General features: G+C 42.3%; 1 protein-coding gene across 1 annotated transcript in view; it reads left to right on the top strand.

Moving 5' to 3' along the window:
- The window catches only part of MYOF (myoferlin), a 189,817-nt gene that overhangs the window by 139,281 nt on the left and 34,545 nt on the right, over nucleotides 1-15,991 (top strand). The window contains exons 33-40 of the mRNA XM_006880352.1: nucleotides 1,069-1,250; nucleotides 1,836-1,994; nucleotides 2,118-2,216; nucleotides 3,929-4,090; nucleotides 5,481-5,646; nucleotides 10,286-10,362; nucleotides 13,918-13,929; nucleotides 15,049-15,147. Of these exons, the coding sequence (XP_006880414.1) occupies nucleotides 1,069-1,250; nucleotides 1,836-1,994; nucleotides 2,118-2,216; nucleotides 3,929-4,090; nucleotides 5,481-5,646; nucleotides 10,286-10,362; nucleotides 13,918-13,929; nucleotides 15,049-15,147 (956 nt within the window). The remainder of the gene's footprint in view (nucleotides 1-1,068; nucleotides 1,251-1,835; nucleotides 1,995-2,117; nucleotides 2,217-3,928; nucleotides 4,091-5,480; nucleotides 5,647-10,285; nucleotides 10,363-13,917; nucleotides 13,930-15,048; nucleotides 15,148-15,991) is intronic.

The following is a 15,991-nucleotide window of genomic DNA, read 5'->3' as shown; positions in this document are numbered from 1 at the left end:
CAGAAATCTTTTGTTTCCTAAAACTGTAAGACTATTTGTTACAGTTTGAAATATAAGCATTATCATTGAAGCAAAAGGAAAGAGCTGCATTATACAACAGCTACAGTGCTAAAAACGGAACTTTTTTTTTTACCTGTGCATTAGATTCACACTGGGTATTAACATAGCTCAGGTAGGGTAGATGCCATGTAATAAATGCAAAAATGTTTTGCAATTATTTTGAACAAAAATTACTCCCTAAGACATCCAGTCATTTTCATTGCATTCTCTAGTACAGTAAAACAAGGTTTCTGCTCTTGTAGGTTGTAAGCCCTCATGAACATCTTAGCCTTTTTTATTTACTACTATACTGTTGAGAAATACTTTTTGAAGAAATTAATTACCGTTGACATTAGAAATAATAATAACATTGGCCACCTGTCAAATATATTCTAAGTGATAGAGTCTCTCCTGAGTAGTTTGCTGTTGTTGTTATGGGACACCAAGTCAGAACCAACTCACAGCTGACTCTCCAGCGGGTTTTCTGAGGCTGTAAATTGCACAGGATGAGTTTCCCCATCTTTCTCCCAAGGAGCAGCTGGTGGATTCGAATAAGCTGCCTTCTGATTGGTGGTGAGACTCCTTAGCAGTAGGCAACCAGAGCTCTCCTAAGTGATTTAACTTCTTGATATCATTCCTTCTTCATAGCAGATATTTCTACTTCCATTGTGTAGAGGAAGAAAACAAAGTTTAGAAAGCTTCCGTGTTTTCCAAGGTCTTACAGAAGGTGATAATTGAATGTAGGTGTCTGTCAGCAGGTTCTGCTCTCTATCACAGGTGAAGTTCCGACTCGAACACTGCGCTTAGTTAACCAGGTGAAGATCTCCCCTCAGTACAGCTCAGGGCCTGCTTCACGTGCCTCTGCTCGGCTGTAGTGCTGGATCCCATCACGATGCTGCCCTGCCCTTGGCACACCCAGCTCCCTGGAACCTACATTTCCCAGGGGGTGGCAAAGGGAGCAAGAGGGAAAGCATATGATTCAAGCGAGTGGTCCTGGAGACCTGAAATTATTCTCTTTTCTTGTTTTAGATCCTTATGCTCATGTCTCCTTCCTCCATCGAAGCAAAACAACTGAGATCATCTACAAAACCTTGAACCCCACGTGGGACCAAACGATTATATTTGATGAAATTGAAATCTATGGGGAACCCCAAACAATCCTACAAAACCCACCCAAAGTTGTCATCGAACTTTTTGACAATGACCAAGTGGTAAGTAATTTAGGATTAGTTTAGAATTGACCAGCTGCTCCTTGAGAGAAGGGTGAGTAATCTCCTATGTGATTGACAACTTCTGAAACCCCCTGGTTTATGAGTTATCAGTTATGACTCAGTTCCAGTGTGACAGCTCATTGTAATAACAGCAATTCAATGGCTTGGGAGATGATGGAGACAATATTTCATTATAATTAAAATATACACACCAAAACACGTACCAATATGACAAATTCCATTCTTACAATTCAGTAACAACATTTATATTTTCATGACATGTCACCATTATTGTTATCCTTTTCCAAAATAGAACATTTTGGAGATTTGAAAGGATATTTGTTAAGGGAGCTCTGGTGGCCTAGTGGCAAGAAGCTATACTGCAATCCCAGAAGTATGCGGTTCGAATCCACCAGATGCTCTGCTGAAGAAGGAGGGACAATCTCGTCCTGTTCCAGTCAGATCCAATTTGATGGCACACGCAAAAAATAATAATTAAATTTAAAAAAATTTAGAAAAAAATAAATAAGAGAAAAAAAAGAAAGGTTATTTGTTGGAGAATTTGAGGATTACTTGTTTTTCTAGGGCAAAGATGAGTATTTAGGACGAAGCATTTTCTCTCCTCTGGTGAAACTAAACTCAGACATGGACCTTACCCCCAAACTTCTCTGGCACCCAATAATGAATGGAGACAAGGCTTGTGGCGACATCCTTGTCACTGCTGAACTGATTCTGAGGAACAAGGTAAATTGCTGAGTTCCCTCATTCACATACTCTTACAGTGTGCCTGCTAACACGTGTTAATAATTCCAGGCCGGTTTGACTAAATTTAAGGGAGGCATTGACATCTCCATGTTTGCTTCACAGGATGGTTCCAACCTTCCCATTCTTCCCTCACAAAGGGCGCCAAACCTCTACATGGTCCCCCAGGGCATCCGGCCTGTGGTTCAGCTCACGGCCATTGAGGTATGATGTAACTTCCATTTTCATTGATCAGTTCAAATCAAATCATAGTGGTTTCAGATTCAGTAATTCTTCAGACTGGAAATGGTATACTGTTGTCTATTTTCTTGCTATTTTCAACTTCTTGTGAGTTTGTCCAAAATTGGAAATACTCCTCAAAATAGGAGGTTTGTCAAAGCAACAAAGAGAGGTCGAGTTCAGCATTGCTGAGAGTTTGTAGAGTTCTCATTTACTGGGAGCCTACAGATTGCTGAGTGTCTGGGCCACAAGAGAGTTGGGAGAGGGGAAGATGGGCTCAGAACGGCATGTCTGTCTGGGCAGGAAGGAGAACTTGAAAGAGGTGGAGGCCGGAAAGAAGGCATTGGGGAATGGTGGCAAGTTAGACAGAGCAGAGACGGCCTGACAGAGCAAACCAAGTCACTTGGTGGATCTTGTCTGGCCTATCATTGAGGCCTCTCTTTGTCCAGTCAAGGCTCTGGTGGCCCAGAAGGAAGAGGTTACACCACCAACCCAAAGGCAAACAGTTCAGATATAACAACGGCTCTGCAGGATGAGGATGGCAGTCTCCTCCCGTGTGATTTTACAGCCTCCGAAAATCCAGTGGAAGGTCGGCTCTGAGTCACTTCCTACTCGACGGCACATGGACGTCCTGTCCCATCAAGCAGCTGTCACCTTCGGGGATCTACCTTGCTAGTAGTTCTCTAAATTCTCTAGAACTAAAGCAAATGGCTTTATACAACAGCTATCATTTAAAATGTTTACATGTTGATCACTGTGTTAGAAACTTCAATAACCCTATGATTGTTACTGTTGTTAGAACTCTGGTAGCTGCTCTCAGTCCTATTTGTAGATGAGACATAGCCAGTCCCCTGGTCATAGCAACTTTATGTGTCAGTGTAGCACTGAGCTCCATGGGGTTCTCAATGGTTAATCCCCGCACCACCCCTTTTCCAGAATAGATAGCCAGGCTTTTCTTCCAGGATGCTTTTTGGGTAGACTGGCATTTCCAGCTTTGTGGTTAGGACCCTGGGTGGTACAATGGATTAATGTGCTCAGCTGCCATAGGATGAGAGATTGATGAGAGAGGCTAAGTGACTTGCTGAAATCCACATAGCTGTTATGTGGTCCAGCCAGGACTTGAATCTTACGCTCTTCACTGTTCTACTTTTGAGCAGCTCAGACCAGAGAGGGAAAGGGGCAAATCAGCTTTCTTTCCATGACCTACAGGCTTTCTAGAGTAGTGTTCACTATTCTGGAAAGTCACAAACAAATTAGTACAAGGCAGTCGTGAAAAAGCTACCAGTTACTAAGGGAGCCCTGGTGCCTTAGTGGTAAGGAGTTGTACTGCAAACTCAGAGGAACATGGTTCGAATCTACCAGATGCTTCAGGGGAGGAAGTTGGACAATCTCCTCCTGTGTGATTTACTGCCTCTGAAACCCCACTCACTGAAGGATCAGCTATGAGTCAATTCCAACTCGGTGGTGCTCAACAACAATAGACAGTGAATTGCACGGGAGGAGATTGGCCAACCTTCTCCCACAGAGCTCCTGGTAGATTTGAACTGTGTGCCTTTGGGATTACAGCACAGCTCTTTACCACTAGGCCACCAGTGCTTTCTCAACAACAACAGCAACCAGTTATAATGAAAGAATTTTTTAGGATCTTTTTTAACATGCTTAATTTCTTTCCCCCTTTCTTGAAATTGTTTTCTCAGATTCTAGCTTGGGGCTTAAGAAATATGAAAAACTATCAGATGGCTTCTATCACATCCCCCAGTCTGATTGTGGAGTGTGGAGGAGAAAGGATCGAATCAGTGGTGATCAAAAACCTTAAGAAAACACCCAACTTTCCAAGTTCTGTTCTCTTCCTGAAAGTGGTAGAGTATCAAGACTCCTAAATTGTCTGTATGTGTTAAGGGATTGAATTTTACTAAAACATGGATAAATACATATCATACAAGCATTTATAAACACACACACAACATATACAAAATCTGACAATAGATAGAAACTACACCCAGCATTCAGTTTCTCAGAGACGTTCCCCTCGGACTCTCATAACATCACGTTAGTTTCTTAACTCTTCAAACAGGTCCAGTGATCCAAAGCAATAGTTAGTTATTGCTCAAAAAACCTTCCTATTCATCCAATTATCTATTACTTGGTCAACCCCTTGAGGGAAGAACATTTACTCTCAATAATGGCTTTCCAGACACAGACTAGACTCCTCTAGGTAGAAACTGACTGACTAAGGAACCCCCAGTCTGCCGTAGGACCATGGATCTAATACCCGTAACCACTCCCTATCTCCATCCTGGAGAAAGGAGACAAGGCTAGTGGGGGAACAGCCAGAGTCTGGACTTAGATTCCCCCTAAGTCCATGCTCTTCCTGGAAGATAGGATGCTCCAGATATGAGTCACAGGATGCTCTGGGCTGGAATCCCGAGGTGGTCCCTGGACCACTCCACTCACCCAAGCCCACTCCCCAACCTCCTCCACTACTTGCCTTTAGTCTGGAATCTAGTCCATGCAGGTGAGGAAAGCCACGCAACTTGCCCCAACTTCTTTTTCTATACAAGACTAGAGATGAAAATTCGCCTGGATTACAAACCAGACAGGGGTGTAGACCATCCCAGGCTTCAGTCAGACAATGCCACGGAGGCCCCTAAGCTCTACAAGAAGATCTAGGAGGAATTAGGGGAAATAGGTGTCCTATTTTGGCCTTGCATCTCCAGGGCTTACAGACCCTCAGCTGCATTTAAACCTCTACATCTGGAAGGCTTGTTCCTGTGAGGGGCATGCTCTATTCAGGATTTGACTACTTGATTACCAAAGCTCTGGGCCTTGTAAGCTTGTGCCTTCACCCAGTTTTGTAAATCACCTCTCAGGAAGCAGAGCAGGGAGAACCAGGTCAGCACAAATGGATGATGAGTCCACGTTACGTTAGCTAATGCATACGGAGTGCTTTTGTGGGCCAGAACTATTGTAAGCATGTCATTCATATTAATGGTACTGTTACTGATGAGGTAAAGTAGACATAGAGACGTTAGAAGGTTCTCTCAGGTCACATAATGACACAGCCAGGATTTGATCACAAGCACTGTAGCTCAGAGCTCTTGCTCTCAGCCACCATGCTGCTTCCAAGTGTTCCTGTGCCACTTTGAATTCCCTGGCTATGCAAGGAGTTTGGGCTGATCCAGTCATTGACAAAGCTGCTCTTGTCAGGTGTAGAGAAATGACATCTTCTGTAATTTCCCCTACCCCCAGTTCCTGCCCAAGGAGGAATTGTACATGCCTCCCCTGGTGATCAAGGTTATTGACCACAGACAGTTTGGAAGGAAGCCTGTCGTTGGCCAGTGCACCATTGACCGCCTGGACCGCTTCCGCTGCGACCCTTATGCAACAAAAGAAGATATTGTACCACAGCTAAAAGGTAAATGCAAGTCCATCAATGTCATTTGGGAGCTTTCCATGTGTGGTCTGATTTCATCTTTGCAAAGCTTCTCAATTTAAGTATTCCCTGTCCAGATTTTATAGATGAAGAAAATTGATTTATGGAGAATTTTGTATGTACCTCCCTAGGGGTCCTGGATGGTGCAGATTGTTAATGTCCTTAGCTGCTAACTGAAATCGTGTAGGTTCAAGGCCTCCCAGAGGCTTCTTAGAAGAAAAGCCTGGTGATCTACTTCCAAATTATCAGCCATTTAAAATTCTGTGGTACACAGATCTACTCTGGCACTGAAAACTCTATGGTACACAGATCTACTATGGTACAAACGTAGCTAGACTTGAATACTGGTCTTGTTTGGGGGTGACCCAATGCTCAAGGAGCTCTGGGGCTCAGGGAGCTTGTGGTAGCTTAGTGTGCTTGCCAACCCAAAGGTACCCAGTTTGAATCTACCAGTTTTTCTGCAGGAGAAAGATAGGCAATTTCCTTCTGCATGATTTGCTGCCTCTGCAAACCTGGTGGAGGGTCAGCTTCAGTTTGCTTCCAACTCAACAGTATGTAACAATCACAATGATACAAGGAGCCCTGATGGTGTAGTCTGTTGCGTTGGACTACTAATCAAAAGGTCAGCGATTCAAATCTGCAGCCCATTCCACAAAAGAAGATGAGGCAGTCTGGTCCCATTAAAATTTACAGCTTTGGAAAGTGGCTGGAGCGTCACCATGAGTCAGAATCAACTTGATAGCAGTAGGTTTTTATGGCTGTTTTATTTTAAAAGATGAGGTGACATGGTATTATTGCCCATTCAGCGATTCTTTGCTTTGAACTTATCATGTGGCAGGAACTGTGCTGGGGCTGGGAGCTGAGTCAGAGCAATAACAAGACCCTGAAGCCCCAGGCCCCATGAGGTTAGAGGACTGGGACACAGTTACTCAGCAGATCACTGGTCGCTTTAAGACTGAAACAGATGTCTTCTATTTTAGCAGCTGTGGTGATAAAAGTTCTCTCTAATCTTCCATAAGGCTTAGTATTGATGTCACAGAGCCTCTGAAGCTCATCTGTTACGTGGGTCTGAGCATCCTGTATCCCTTATTCAAAGAAGGAGAGAGAGAAAACAAGCCCACAGTCACATCTGAGCAAAACCTTACATCTGTTTTATCAAGACATTTTCCTGCACAAAGGATTTAGGTTTCAGCTGATGGTGCCAGAAGTAGCAATGTTTCTGATAACAACAAGGATTAATATGATGATTCCTAACTGCAGGAATTGCTTTATATGAAATGAAGAGAAATTATTTTTCCTAGTGGTGGTGTTTCTTTTGAGGAAAAAAATTCTTTGGTCCAAACATAATACAATTATCCTGTAAATTATGCTGCAAAATGTTCTGGCCTCAGAATTGCTTGCGTGGGCTTATGTGTGTCTGCATGTCAGTGGTAGGACAGACCAAGGCAGAAATCTCTGGTTAGGGATTAAAAGAGCCCGAGAAGAGGGAAATCCTTAAGGAGTTTATGCTGCAGGGGAGGAAGAACTAGAATGTTCTCCAGATAATCAAGTTGATTCTGACTCATTTAGCAGCCCTACAGAATATAGCAAGACAGCCTGCTAGAGTTTCCTAGGCTGTAATCGTGCTGGTGCCTGCTGTGGTCCCTTCCTTTGAATAGCTGGTGGATTTGAGCTGAGCTGCCGAACCTTTGGTTAACAAAAGAACACTTAATCTCTCTATCACTGGGGCTCTTTGTTCCCCAGACCTATTATTTGAGACCAACCCAGTACTTTCTTAAAACTAATGTCATGAAGAGTTGCAGGATGTACTAAGGTTGAAGGCACCTCAAATTCTCTTCTTCCTCTTGCCCCTGAGATGTTGTTTTCAAGAGGATGATGAAGGAGCTAATGGGTAATATAGAGGGAGCAGGCACGTGGTTAGGTTCACGTATCTCTGCTGAGTTGACCTCATGTTCTGTGTTATTGTGGCAGTCGTCAGGAGCTGCAGGGAGCTTATCAAGGAAGTGGAGTGAATGCCTGTAGCCCCAGGGTGCCTCATGGTTATAGAACTGTCTCTCAGAGAAACTGCCTGTCATAGATACTCCATAAAAGTCTCCCCCTCCTTTCCTAGTGTCACCGTGACTGTTGCTCCTAACATTTTCATGTAGCATCTCTTGTGCTTTGGATTCAGATGTGATGCTTGAAACACAAGTTCGGCATCAGTCACCCTTAGGTTACTCATTTCTACTCTTCCACTTAATTATTAACCTGGAGCAAGTGACCCTTTACTTTTTCTTAGCTGCAGTTTGTTTATTGATTTATAAAATGGCAAGCATGAGACATACTTTATGGAATTATTGAAGGGTTCAGTGAGGTTAAGGACAATGGTTAAGCACCTAGTGGCCAACTCACAGATCAGTGGTTCAAATCCACCAGTAGCTCTCTGGGAGAAATACGTGTCTGTTTCCATAGATCTTTACAGTTTTGGGAACCCTGAAGGGCATGTCTACTCTGCCTTCTAGGGCCACTATGAGTAGGAAACAACCTAGATTTAGGGTCAACGAGATAATATAGGTAAAGTGCTTAGCACAATGCCTGGCACATGGTTGTTATTATTAGGTGTCAGCAAGTCAGTTTGGAATCGCAGCAACCCTATGATCAAAGCATTGTGTGGTCCTGTGCCATTCTCATAGTCATTGCTGTGTATAAGCCCCTTATTACAGCCACTGTGTCAATTCATTTCATTGAGAGGTTATTTAAAGAGGAGAAAAGGGGTCATAAGGGGCACAGGGCCATAAGTGTCTCTCTGAAATGGCCAGAGGGAATGAGAATAGCACAGCCTCTCACTGTCCCAGAGCAGAAAGGAGATACAAAAAGCCTGTAGCCATGATACCTCTTACCAACAGCAAGAAGTTTGTTTATTCATTGCTGACTCACAGTTGTGGTACCAACAATGGAGCTTATTAGGGAAGGAAGTTGGATAGCAGAGAAGGCAAAAAATATCACCCAAAATAAGTCCAGGTTTCAGCCCAAGTTCCAAGGCACAATTCCTCAGTTAGTCCAGGCTTCGGTTTCAGTTCAGCAGTCAAATCTGAATTATCCAGCAAGGTTTATCTCAAAGCAGACAAGCATCCAGCAAGTTACAAGTCAGCTTCTCCTTCAAGTGTCTGACAATAACAGCAAATACCTTTAACTGTGGTCTTTATCTCAGGACTCTTACATTTTGCTACAGTTTCTCCACAGCAATGCCATAGTCTCTTCAACACCATCACCAGGGTCTTGCCAACAGAGTCTGCTCCAGTCTCCCTCAAGTCTTGCTGTCACAAGACTAGCTGCCGTGTGTGTGTGTGTGTGTGTGTGTGTGTGTGTGTGTGTGTGTGCGTGTCCTAGTCCCACACCTGTTGAGGATTTGTAAGATCATGTGTCCACAATTAAGGTAGTTAGAGACCAGAGGGAAGTAACTGTAATGGCTAAAAGAACCAACTTTTAGGGAAACACCACTGAGGTCTTACTCTTTTTCAATGGCCCTGCACCTTACCAAACATGATGCCTTCTCCAACATGTCCTCCTAACAACATGTCCACAATATGTCAGATAAAGTCACACAGTCTCTCTTCTAAGACACGTCCTACCTGAATTTCTTTCATGATAGGCTTGTTAGCTCTTCAGGAAGCCCCTAGTATATGCAATATTCTTCACCAAAACCATAATTCAGATGCATCAATTCTTCAGTTTTCCTATTCATTGTCTAGCTTTTTAATGCATTTGAGTGGATAAAAAATACTATGTTTTGGCTCACGATAACTTTAGGCCATGAATGAATATCCTTGCTTTGAGACACTTAAAAGAGATCTTTTGCGGCAGATTTGCTCAGTGTAGTAGACCAGTAGCTATATTGTAGGTAACTCACAGATGTTTCTTCCCTCCCCTTCTTTATATCCTGTATGAAAGTTGCCTGGATAGGGTGGCTTACCAGAGTTCTGTCTCGGATCTGGTCTGTTGAATGTCTGACTGATTGATGTCAAATTTAATGAAGACATTCCTTACCTAGTTTGAGACTTTTCCATGAGCTTTGGGACTGCTCATGGGTCCATACTCTCAGGATTCAAAAACTTGAACCACAAAAGTTCTGGGAATGCTTCATAAAGCACACCTTCTCCCTGTGCGCACGCATGAGAGTAATGAGAGTAAGTCAATGCTATTCAGATCTGAATGTGCTTTGCTTTGCTTTTTCTGTGTCTTAGGAAAAGTTTCCAAAAGAGGGTCCTTTCTCTGTAGCATTCTCTCCCTCTCTCTTCCTCCTACCCTTCCTTCATCTACTAAACATACAGACTGATACAACTGACTCAATTTTGTTTTGTTTTACTCTTTTTCTGAGCACTTTCTATATATTCACTGGGCTAATTGCCCTAAGAAAAAAAACAGTGGTCACGTCTTCCTCTCAAATATGTCTGAAATCCAGTTATATTTTGGGAAAAGTGATGAATTACTGGGTTAGTCTCTACGTTTGAGTATAGTCCTCTTCATTCAGAAAGTCTCAGTCAAGAATGAACGCCATCGTTCACCCTGTGGCTGTTAAACTTGGACTTGGCATAGAATGTTCAGCCCTGAATTTTAGATTATGAAATTGTTTGTTCTGCAGCCTCCCTTATGTCGGCCCCACCTTGCCAGGATGTCATCATTGAAATTGAAGACACCAAACCATTGCTGGCTTCTAAGGTAGGTTTCTGAACTGACCATTGAGTCATGTCTGTTTTGTCTTCTAGATGCTTAAGCACTTGGTGAATTGGATCAAACAACCATTCAATGCAATTATAAAATATTAGTAATCCAACCAGTTCATCAAGGAAGGAGTGAGTAGAGAAAAGAATGAGCTTGTACTCATTGATGGTTATGATGACACTGTATGGAGGACAGGTGGTCCTTAACTCACTAAGAATCAGAGTCACCATCAAGAATTTTAAATAATGTCCATACCGAGACTCTTCCTAACACACTTAAAGAAGGAGAGTGCCTGAGCACCTGTATACTTGTAAACCACTTTCCACAACTGGATCCAAGAGCCACTTGTGTAGACAGTGTGAGGGATGTTATTTGCTAGAGAGATCTCAAGAACACATGTCTAGCACTGCAGTATTCAGAACAGGGATGTATCAACATGCCAATGTTTTTTTTTCCCCTACAAGAAGCAAACGTGTTATGGATTTTTAATGATCCCATTTGTCAGTATGTGGGACACCTTGGATTTTTAAATTCACTGTGGCTTTGAAGTAAATAAATGGATGGAAATTCTCACTTGAGTTGCTGTTTGAAAACCATTCAGGCCAATTCTACAAAAAGAAAAGGGGAAAAACACCAAATATCTTCATGTTTTTGTTGGCACTTAAGATGGCCTTTCACAGCATGGTTTAATGTGTAAACCGGCCCAAAAATGCGCATGATTGCCCTTTAATATGCTACGTCAATAAACAGTGATTTTAAAAACTCCACTTCCATCCCACTGCATTAAACTTGCTAACAATTGAACTGTGTTAAATGTGGTCTCCACAGCCAGTATGTGTGCTTGATTCCATTCTCTGGGAATCCTGCACAGTCACAAATGACAATCTCAGACTCGCCCTCCCACAGGACACAACTAATATTTTGACTTTGTAAACAACTGCAAAGGAAGCTCTGTTGGCTTAGTGAGTAAGGACTTGCACTGCCAACTCAAAGACAGGAGGTATGAATCCTGCTTCTTGAGGGAAAGTATGAGCAGTCTCCTCCTGTGTGATTGTAGCCTCTGAAACCCCACTGAAGGGTCAGCAGTTCTGACTCAATGGCAATGAGCAAGTAAATGAAAACAATGCCAGAGATCCATAGTGGGACAGTAGGCACCTTGGGGAAGGTTAGGGACTACAGACTCATGCAGATTTTATGCAGAGTTTCACCACTACACTGAGAAAGGGAAGTTTAAGACTGCTCTACCATCTGCCTCCAATTATACCATCTCTCATTGTCAATCCATTCTGATTACCTGTGTACTGTGTGTTCAGTAGCCCTCGGTGCTATGGGGAATGCAAGAGAAGACTGAAACTAGTCTATGACAGTATTCTTGCCCACTTAACAGTAGTCGGGTGGCCAGATCATTATGGCAGTATATGATGAAATTTAACTTTACAACCTAAGAGAATTGAACACAATGGTATCAGTCATTCTGACAAGTTCTAGTCAGCTTGTCTCTTAGAATCTAGTTGAGATACGTTTTGTTGTTATATTGTATTGATAAGAAAAATTGAAATCTCCTCTAAAAAACCAACTCCACCTGCTCATCTCATCAGATTGTCCAGGCAGGCATCATACATCTACACAAAGTCAAAGGAGTAGCACTGGGCTTGGGAGAGCCAATTACAAGCTTGCTGATATCTTGTAATTGATATATGTACTACTAACCCAATGAAAGCATTGCGTCTTCATAAATTGAGAAATCCAGTCAAAACTAACTGTACTATGCTAGGGGCTGGGGGTTGGAGGCTGTGGCTTAATGACAACCCCATGCTCGGGGAAAACCCTGTCATGTGCATGGGAACTGTTAACAAATGGACTTGGCACCACCATGAGGAAAATGAGAAATCAGTAGGGCTAACTGGTAAGTGCTAGCCAGAGAACATGGACATTCTGACCTGGCCATCTCAACAATTGCCTTCCAATTCCAGTGCTTAAGCAGTATGTCAACAGCACTCGGCAAAATGGCTTCTCCAACGACAGTGCATGTATGTATGTCTGATAAAAAAAAATGCATGAAGCTGCCTGGGACTTTGGGGAGCCTTGGGCTGGAGACTTGAATTCTCCTTTCAGATTCTTTCTATTAGCAGATTTTGGAGTGACAGGTGATCTTTAAACACAGCTGATTGTTTAAGCCTAAGGGGGAGAATCTTCTGTGCCATTTAATAATTTTATTCCCGCAGAAAATTCATCTTTGGGTGAAATGCTTCAGTGAGTTTAACACATTAACTAATGAACAGCTATCCATGAATAAATCCTCCTAAATTAATCCTTAATTTAAAGTCATAAATTTGTTCTGAATAATACTTTATTTTTACCCCCCCTTAAAATTCTTTTGGTGGTTGAAAATAGATGTGAGTAAAGGAAATTTTCAGTTTGAATTCCTGCTTTCCAAAATCTCAATTCAGCTGGGATGATTTAACCCTTAATCTCTCCTTTGGTATGAATCTAATAGAAAGAACTGATATCTCTATCTGCCTCTCTGCCTCTCTTGGAAGTTCTATTGAATGAAACAAAAGCCAAAACACAGAAAATACAGAAGGGCACTCAAAGCAGCACCCTGTGGTGTCTAACACAGCAGCTATGGGTCCTGTGTATAGCTGAGGAGTTGTTCTCTCCCCACATTAGAGATGAACATGGAGTGGGATTTTAGAAAGGGAATCTAGGTAGCAGTTCTACAGACGTCTTGAGGGCAAGCTCAGGCAGCATCCCAATGGGAACCAACAGAGTTGGTTCAAGTCCCAACATCCTAGATCTTCACCTTCACCTCTCTGATAGCAGAGAGATGATGATGTAATATCTCTTTCATATCAGGAGTAGATTCTCTGTGAACAAAATTCAAACCCAAGAATCTGGCCAATGCAAAACTTAATGGCAGAACCACTTTGAAAGACGGACACTTACTTGGTACTGGTAAGCAGGTGCTCTGCCAGCCTGAAGGCATGGACTTGAGACCAGCAGCTGCTCTGCAGGAGAAAGATGGCCAATCTCCTCCTGTGCAATTTTCAGCCTCTGAAAACCCACTGAGGGGTCAGCTATGGGTTGGATATGACTTGATGGCATGGAACAGCACCAGTACTGTAGACAATGAGGGGGAATCAAGAAGAGGCATCTACATAATGATACTGAAGTCATGCTAAACGTACTTTTGACAAGGAGAATTTTTAAAGAAATGGAGGATTATATGAAGTTGGTGACATTCTTTAGGCACTAATCCCTCTTCCCCCCCACCTTGTGTGACCATGGTGTTGACCTCTAGGAGATGATTTAACTCAGTTAAAAATGAGACTCCCTCTGAGCATTACATTTTGATACTCTATATAACCCTTTTGCACAATCAATAAGGTGTGTTTAATTATGAAATAATTTTGCACTGAATAATTTGTACTGATAATATAAGAATAAGCCTGAGAGCTAATGTATTCTCTTTTTCTCTCTCATGGAATTTCCATGCCTGTGTGGCCTGTTACATGATTTATTATCATCCTTCCCATTCATCTGCATGAACAGCTGACAGAAAAGGTAACTGTTATGCATATTGTGCTAAATTTAAGATTGATGTAGATTCTGTCTATAACTGATCCAGATTTAGGAGTAAGTAAGTTATTGGGCTATGGCGGGAGAAAGCTGTGTGTGTGTGTGTGCGCGTGCACGCGCACCCAGTGTCTAATCCCCAACCCAATTGGAAGTTGTGATATAGGTAGTCAATTGTATTTCTTTTTTAAATAATACCTATGGAGATTGACATAAGTAATGGTGGGTTTGATGAGTATCTATTATTATTATTAATTATTATTATTATAAATCTAAAAGGAGGCTTTTTGTAGTTTGAAAAACCTTCCCAAGTAACTCAGACAGGCTGTCCCTTTTGCTCAACTAAGAACCACCCACTTAAACCAGAAGCTTACTGCTGGCTACACAGTAGAATCACCTAGACAACTCTTGAGTATAAAAAGCCCAGATGTCACTACAGCTGGTTGAATCAGAGTCTTCTGGGAACCACAGACCTAAACTAAACATGGTGTGTCTCCCTGCTTTCAATTCACATTTTATTGCTTTCAAAGCTCTTTTTCCTAATGATTGTATTTGACCTCAGAAGTTGATAGAAGATGGTAGTAGTCTCATCCCATTTGATAGATAAATTGATGCTCAGAAGTGTCAAACAACTTACACAAACTGTTAAGGCTCATTATATAAGAAATAGTTAATAAAAACCTGAGTTTCCCATCTTTGGCCATGTGAACTTAATGTTAATTGGTGGCTAAAAGGGCTAAAGAAATGAAAGTTACGCATTGGAGATGTTTTTAATCTGTGGACATAAATAGCAAGTCAGCAGTGTAAAAAGTTAAAGCAGACACATGGTTTTTAAGGTATCCAAAGGCTGTAAGAAAGTCATCTAGTATAATTACAGGCAGTAAAGCTAAGAATATTTCACTGAAAGATCATTTCATCTCTAGCTTCTGGGCAGAATCCCAAGTGCTTTGTTTACTGCATGTAAAGTCATATAATCTCACTATTACTGTTGCGGGTTTAGAAGTTCTCACTCCTGTTACCTATCATAGATGACTTTTCTTGCATAGATGGAAAATCCAGGTCCTCACTAAAGGTTTTTTCCCCACCCCCATCCTGCCATGTGTTTAGGAGGAAGAAATTGTTGACTGGTGGAGCAAATTTTATGCTTCCACAGGAGAGCATGAAAAATGTGGACAATATATTCAAAAAGGGTATTCCAAACTCAAGGTACTAGAGTCTCTTCTGCTGTGGGGCTAGGGCGGGGGACAAACATTCACTACAACTGGTCAAGATAGAGCTGAGTAGAAGATGAACGGTCCAGTGCTACGTATCCATGGTGGGGGCCTCCTGGGGAACCCACATGCAATGGATTTGGTTTCTCATGATTCCAGAGGCTTGCAGGCAGCTGGGGAATAAGGTTTGCATGACTGTCACTTTCAGACTTGGGGACATCTGGCAGAGGTCTGTGGCATCACAAAACTTGGGCCCAAAGCTGCACAGTTTGACTCAGAGGAACCTAGAAGTAATGGTACTTCATTTGTAGAAAAGCGTGAAGGTTTGTCTCTGACATGGAGATTGGTTTACTCACTAGAAGACTGACTCTGTTGCATGGATTAACCCACTGCCATGGGTATAGGTGTTCAGGAGAAGATGAGCTACTGAACTAAGCGGAGCTGGTTCTGATCATAGGAGGAGACTGGTAGTCTTTCTTCCGAGGAGCTGCTGGTGCATTTTAACTGTCATGCAATTTACTCAGTAGCACTGAGTTTGAGTTAAATGGCAACTAAAACAGAGATACAGACCAGGTACATCCCTCCAGAAAACTCCACGCCCTCTTTTATAATCATTTCTGCACAGCCCTCTAACACTCTCTGAGGCCTCCACTCTACTGCTGGTTGCTTTTACCTAATTTTGTACAGCTTTGGTGGCCTAGTAGATAAAGAGTTGCACTGCCAACCCAAAGGCAGGTGGTTTGAATCCTCCGAAAAGCTGCTGGAGGGTCACCTGGAGGGTCATGATTATGAGTTGAGTTGTTGGGTTTTATTTTTATATACTTCATAAAAGGGGGGGG

The sequence above is a fragment of the Elephantulus edwardii genome, unplaced genomic scaffold, assembly GCF_000299155.1.
Source record: "Elephantulus edwardii isolate Elephantulus edwardi_28Jun2011 unplaced genomic scaffold, EleEdw1.0 scaffold00007, whole genome shotgun sequence".
Classification (NCBI taxonomy): domain Eukaryota; kingdom Metazoa; phylum Chordata; class Mammalia; order Macroscelidea; family Macroscelididae; genus Elephantulus; species Elephantulus edwardii.
Note: the sequence above shows the minus strand (reverse complement) of the source record. Positions and strands in the feature narration are given on the sequence as shown.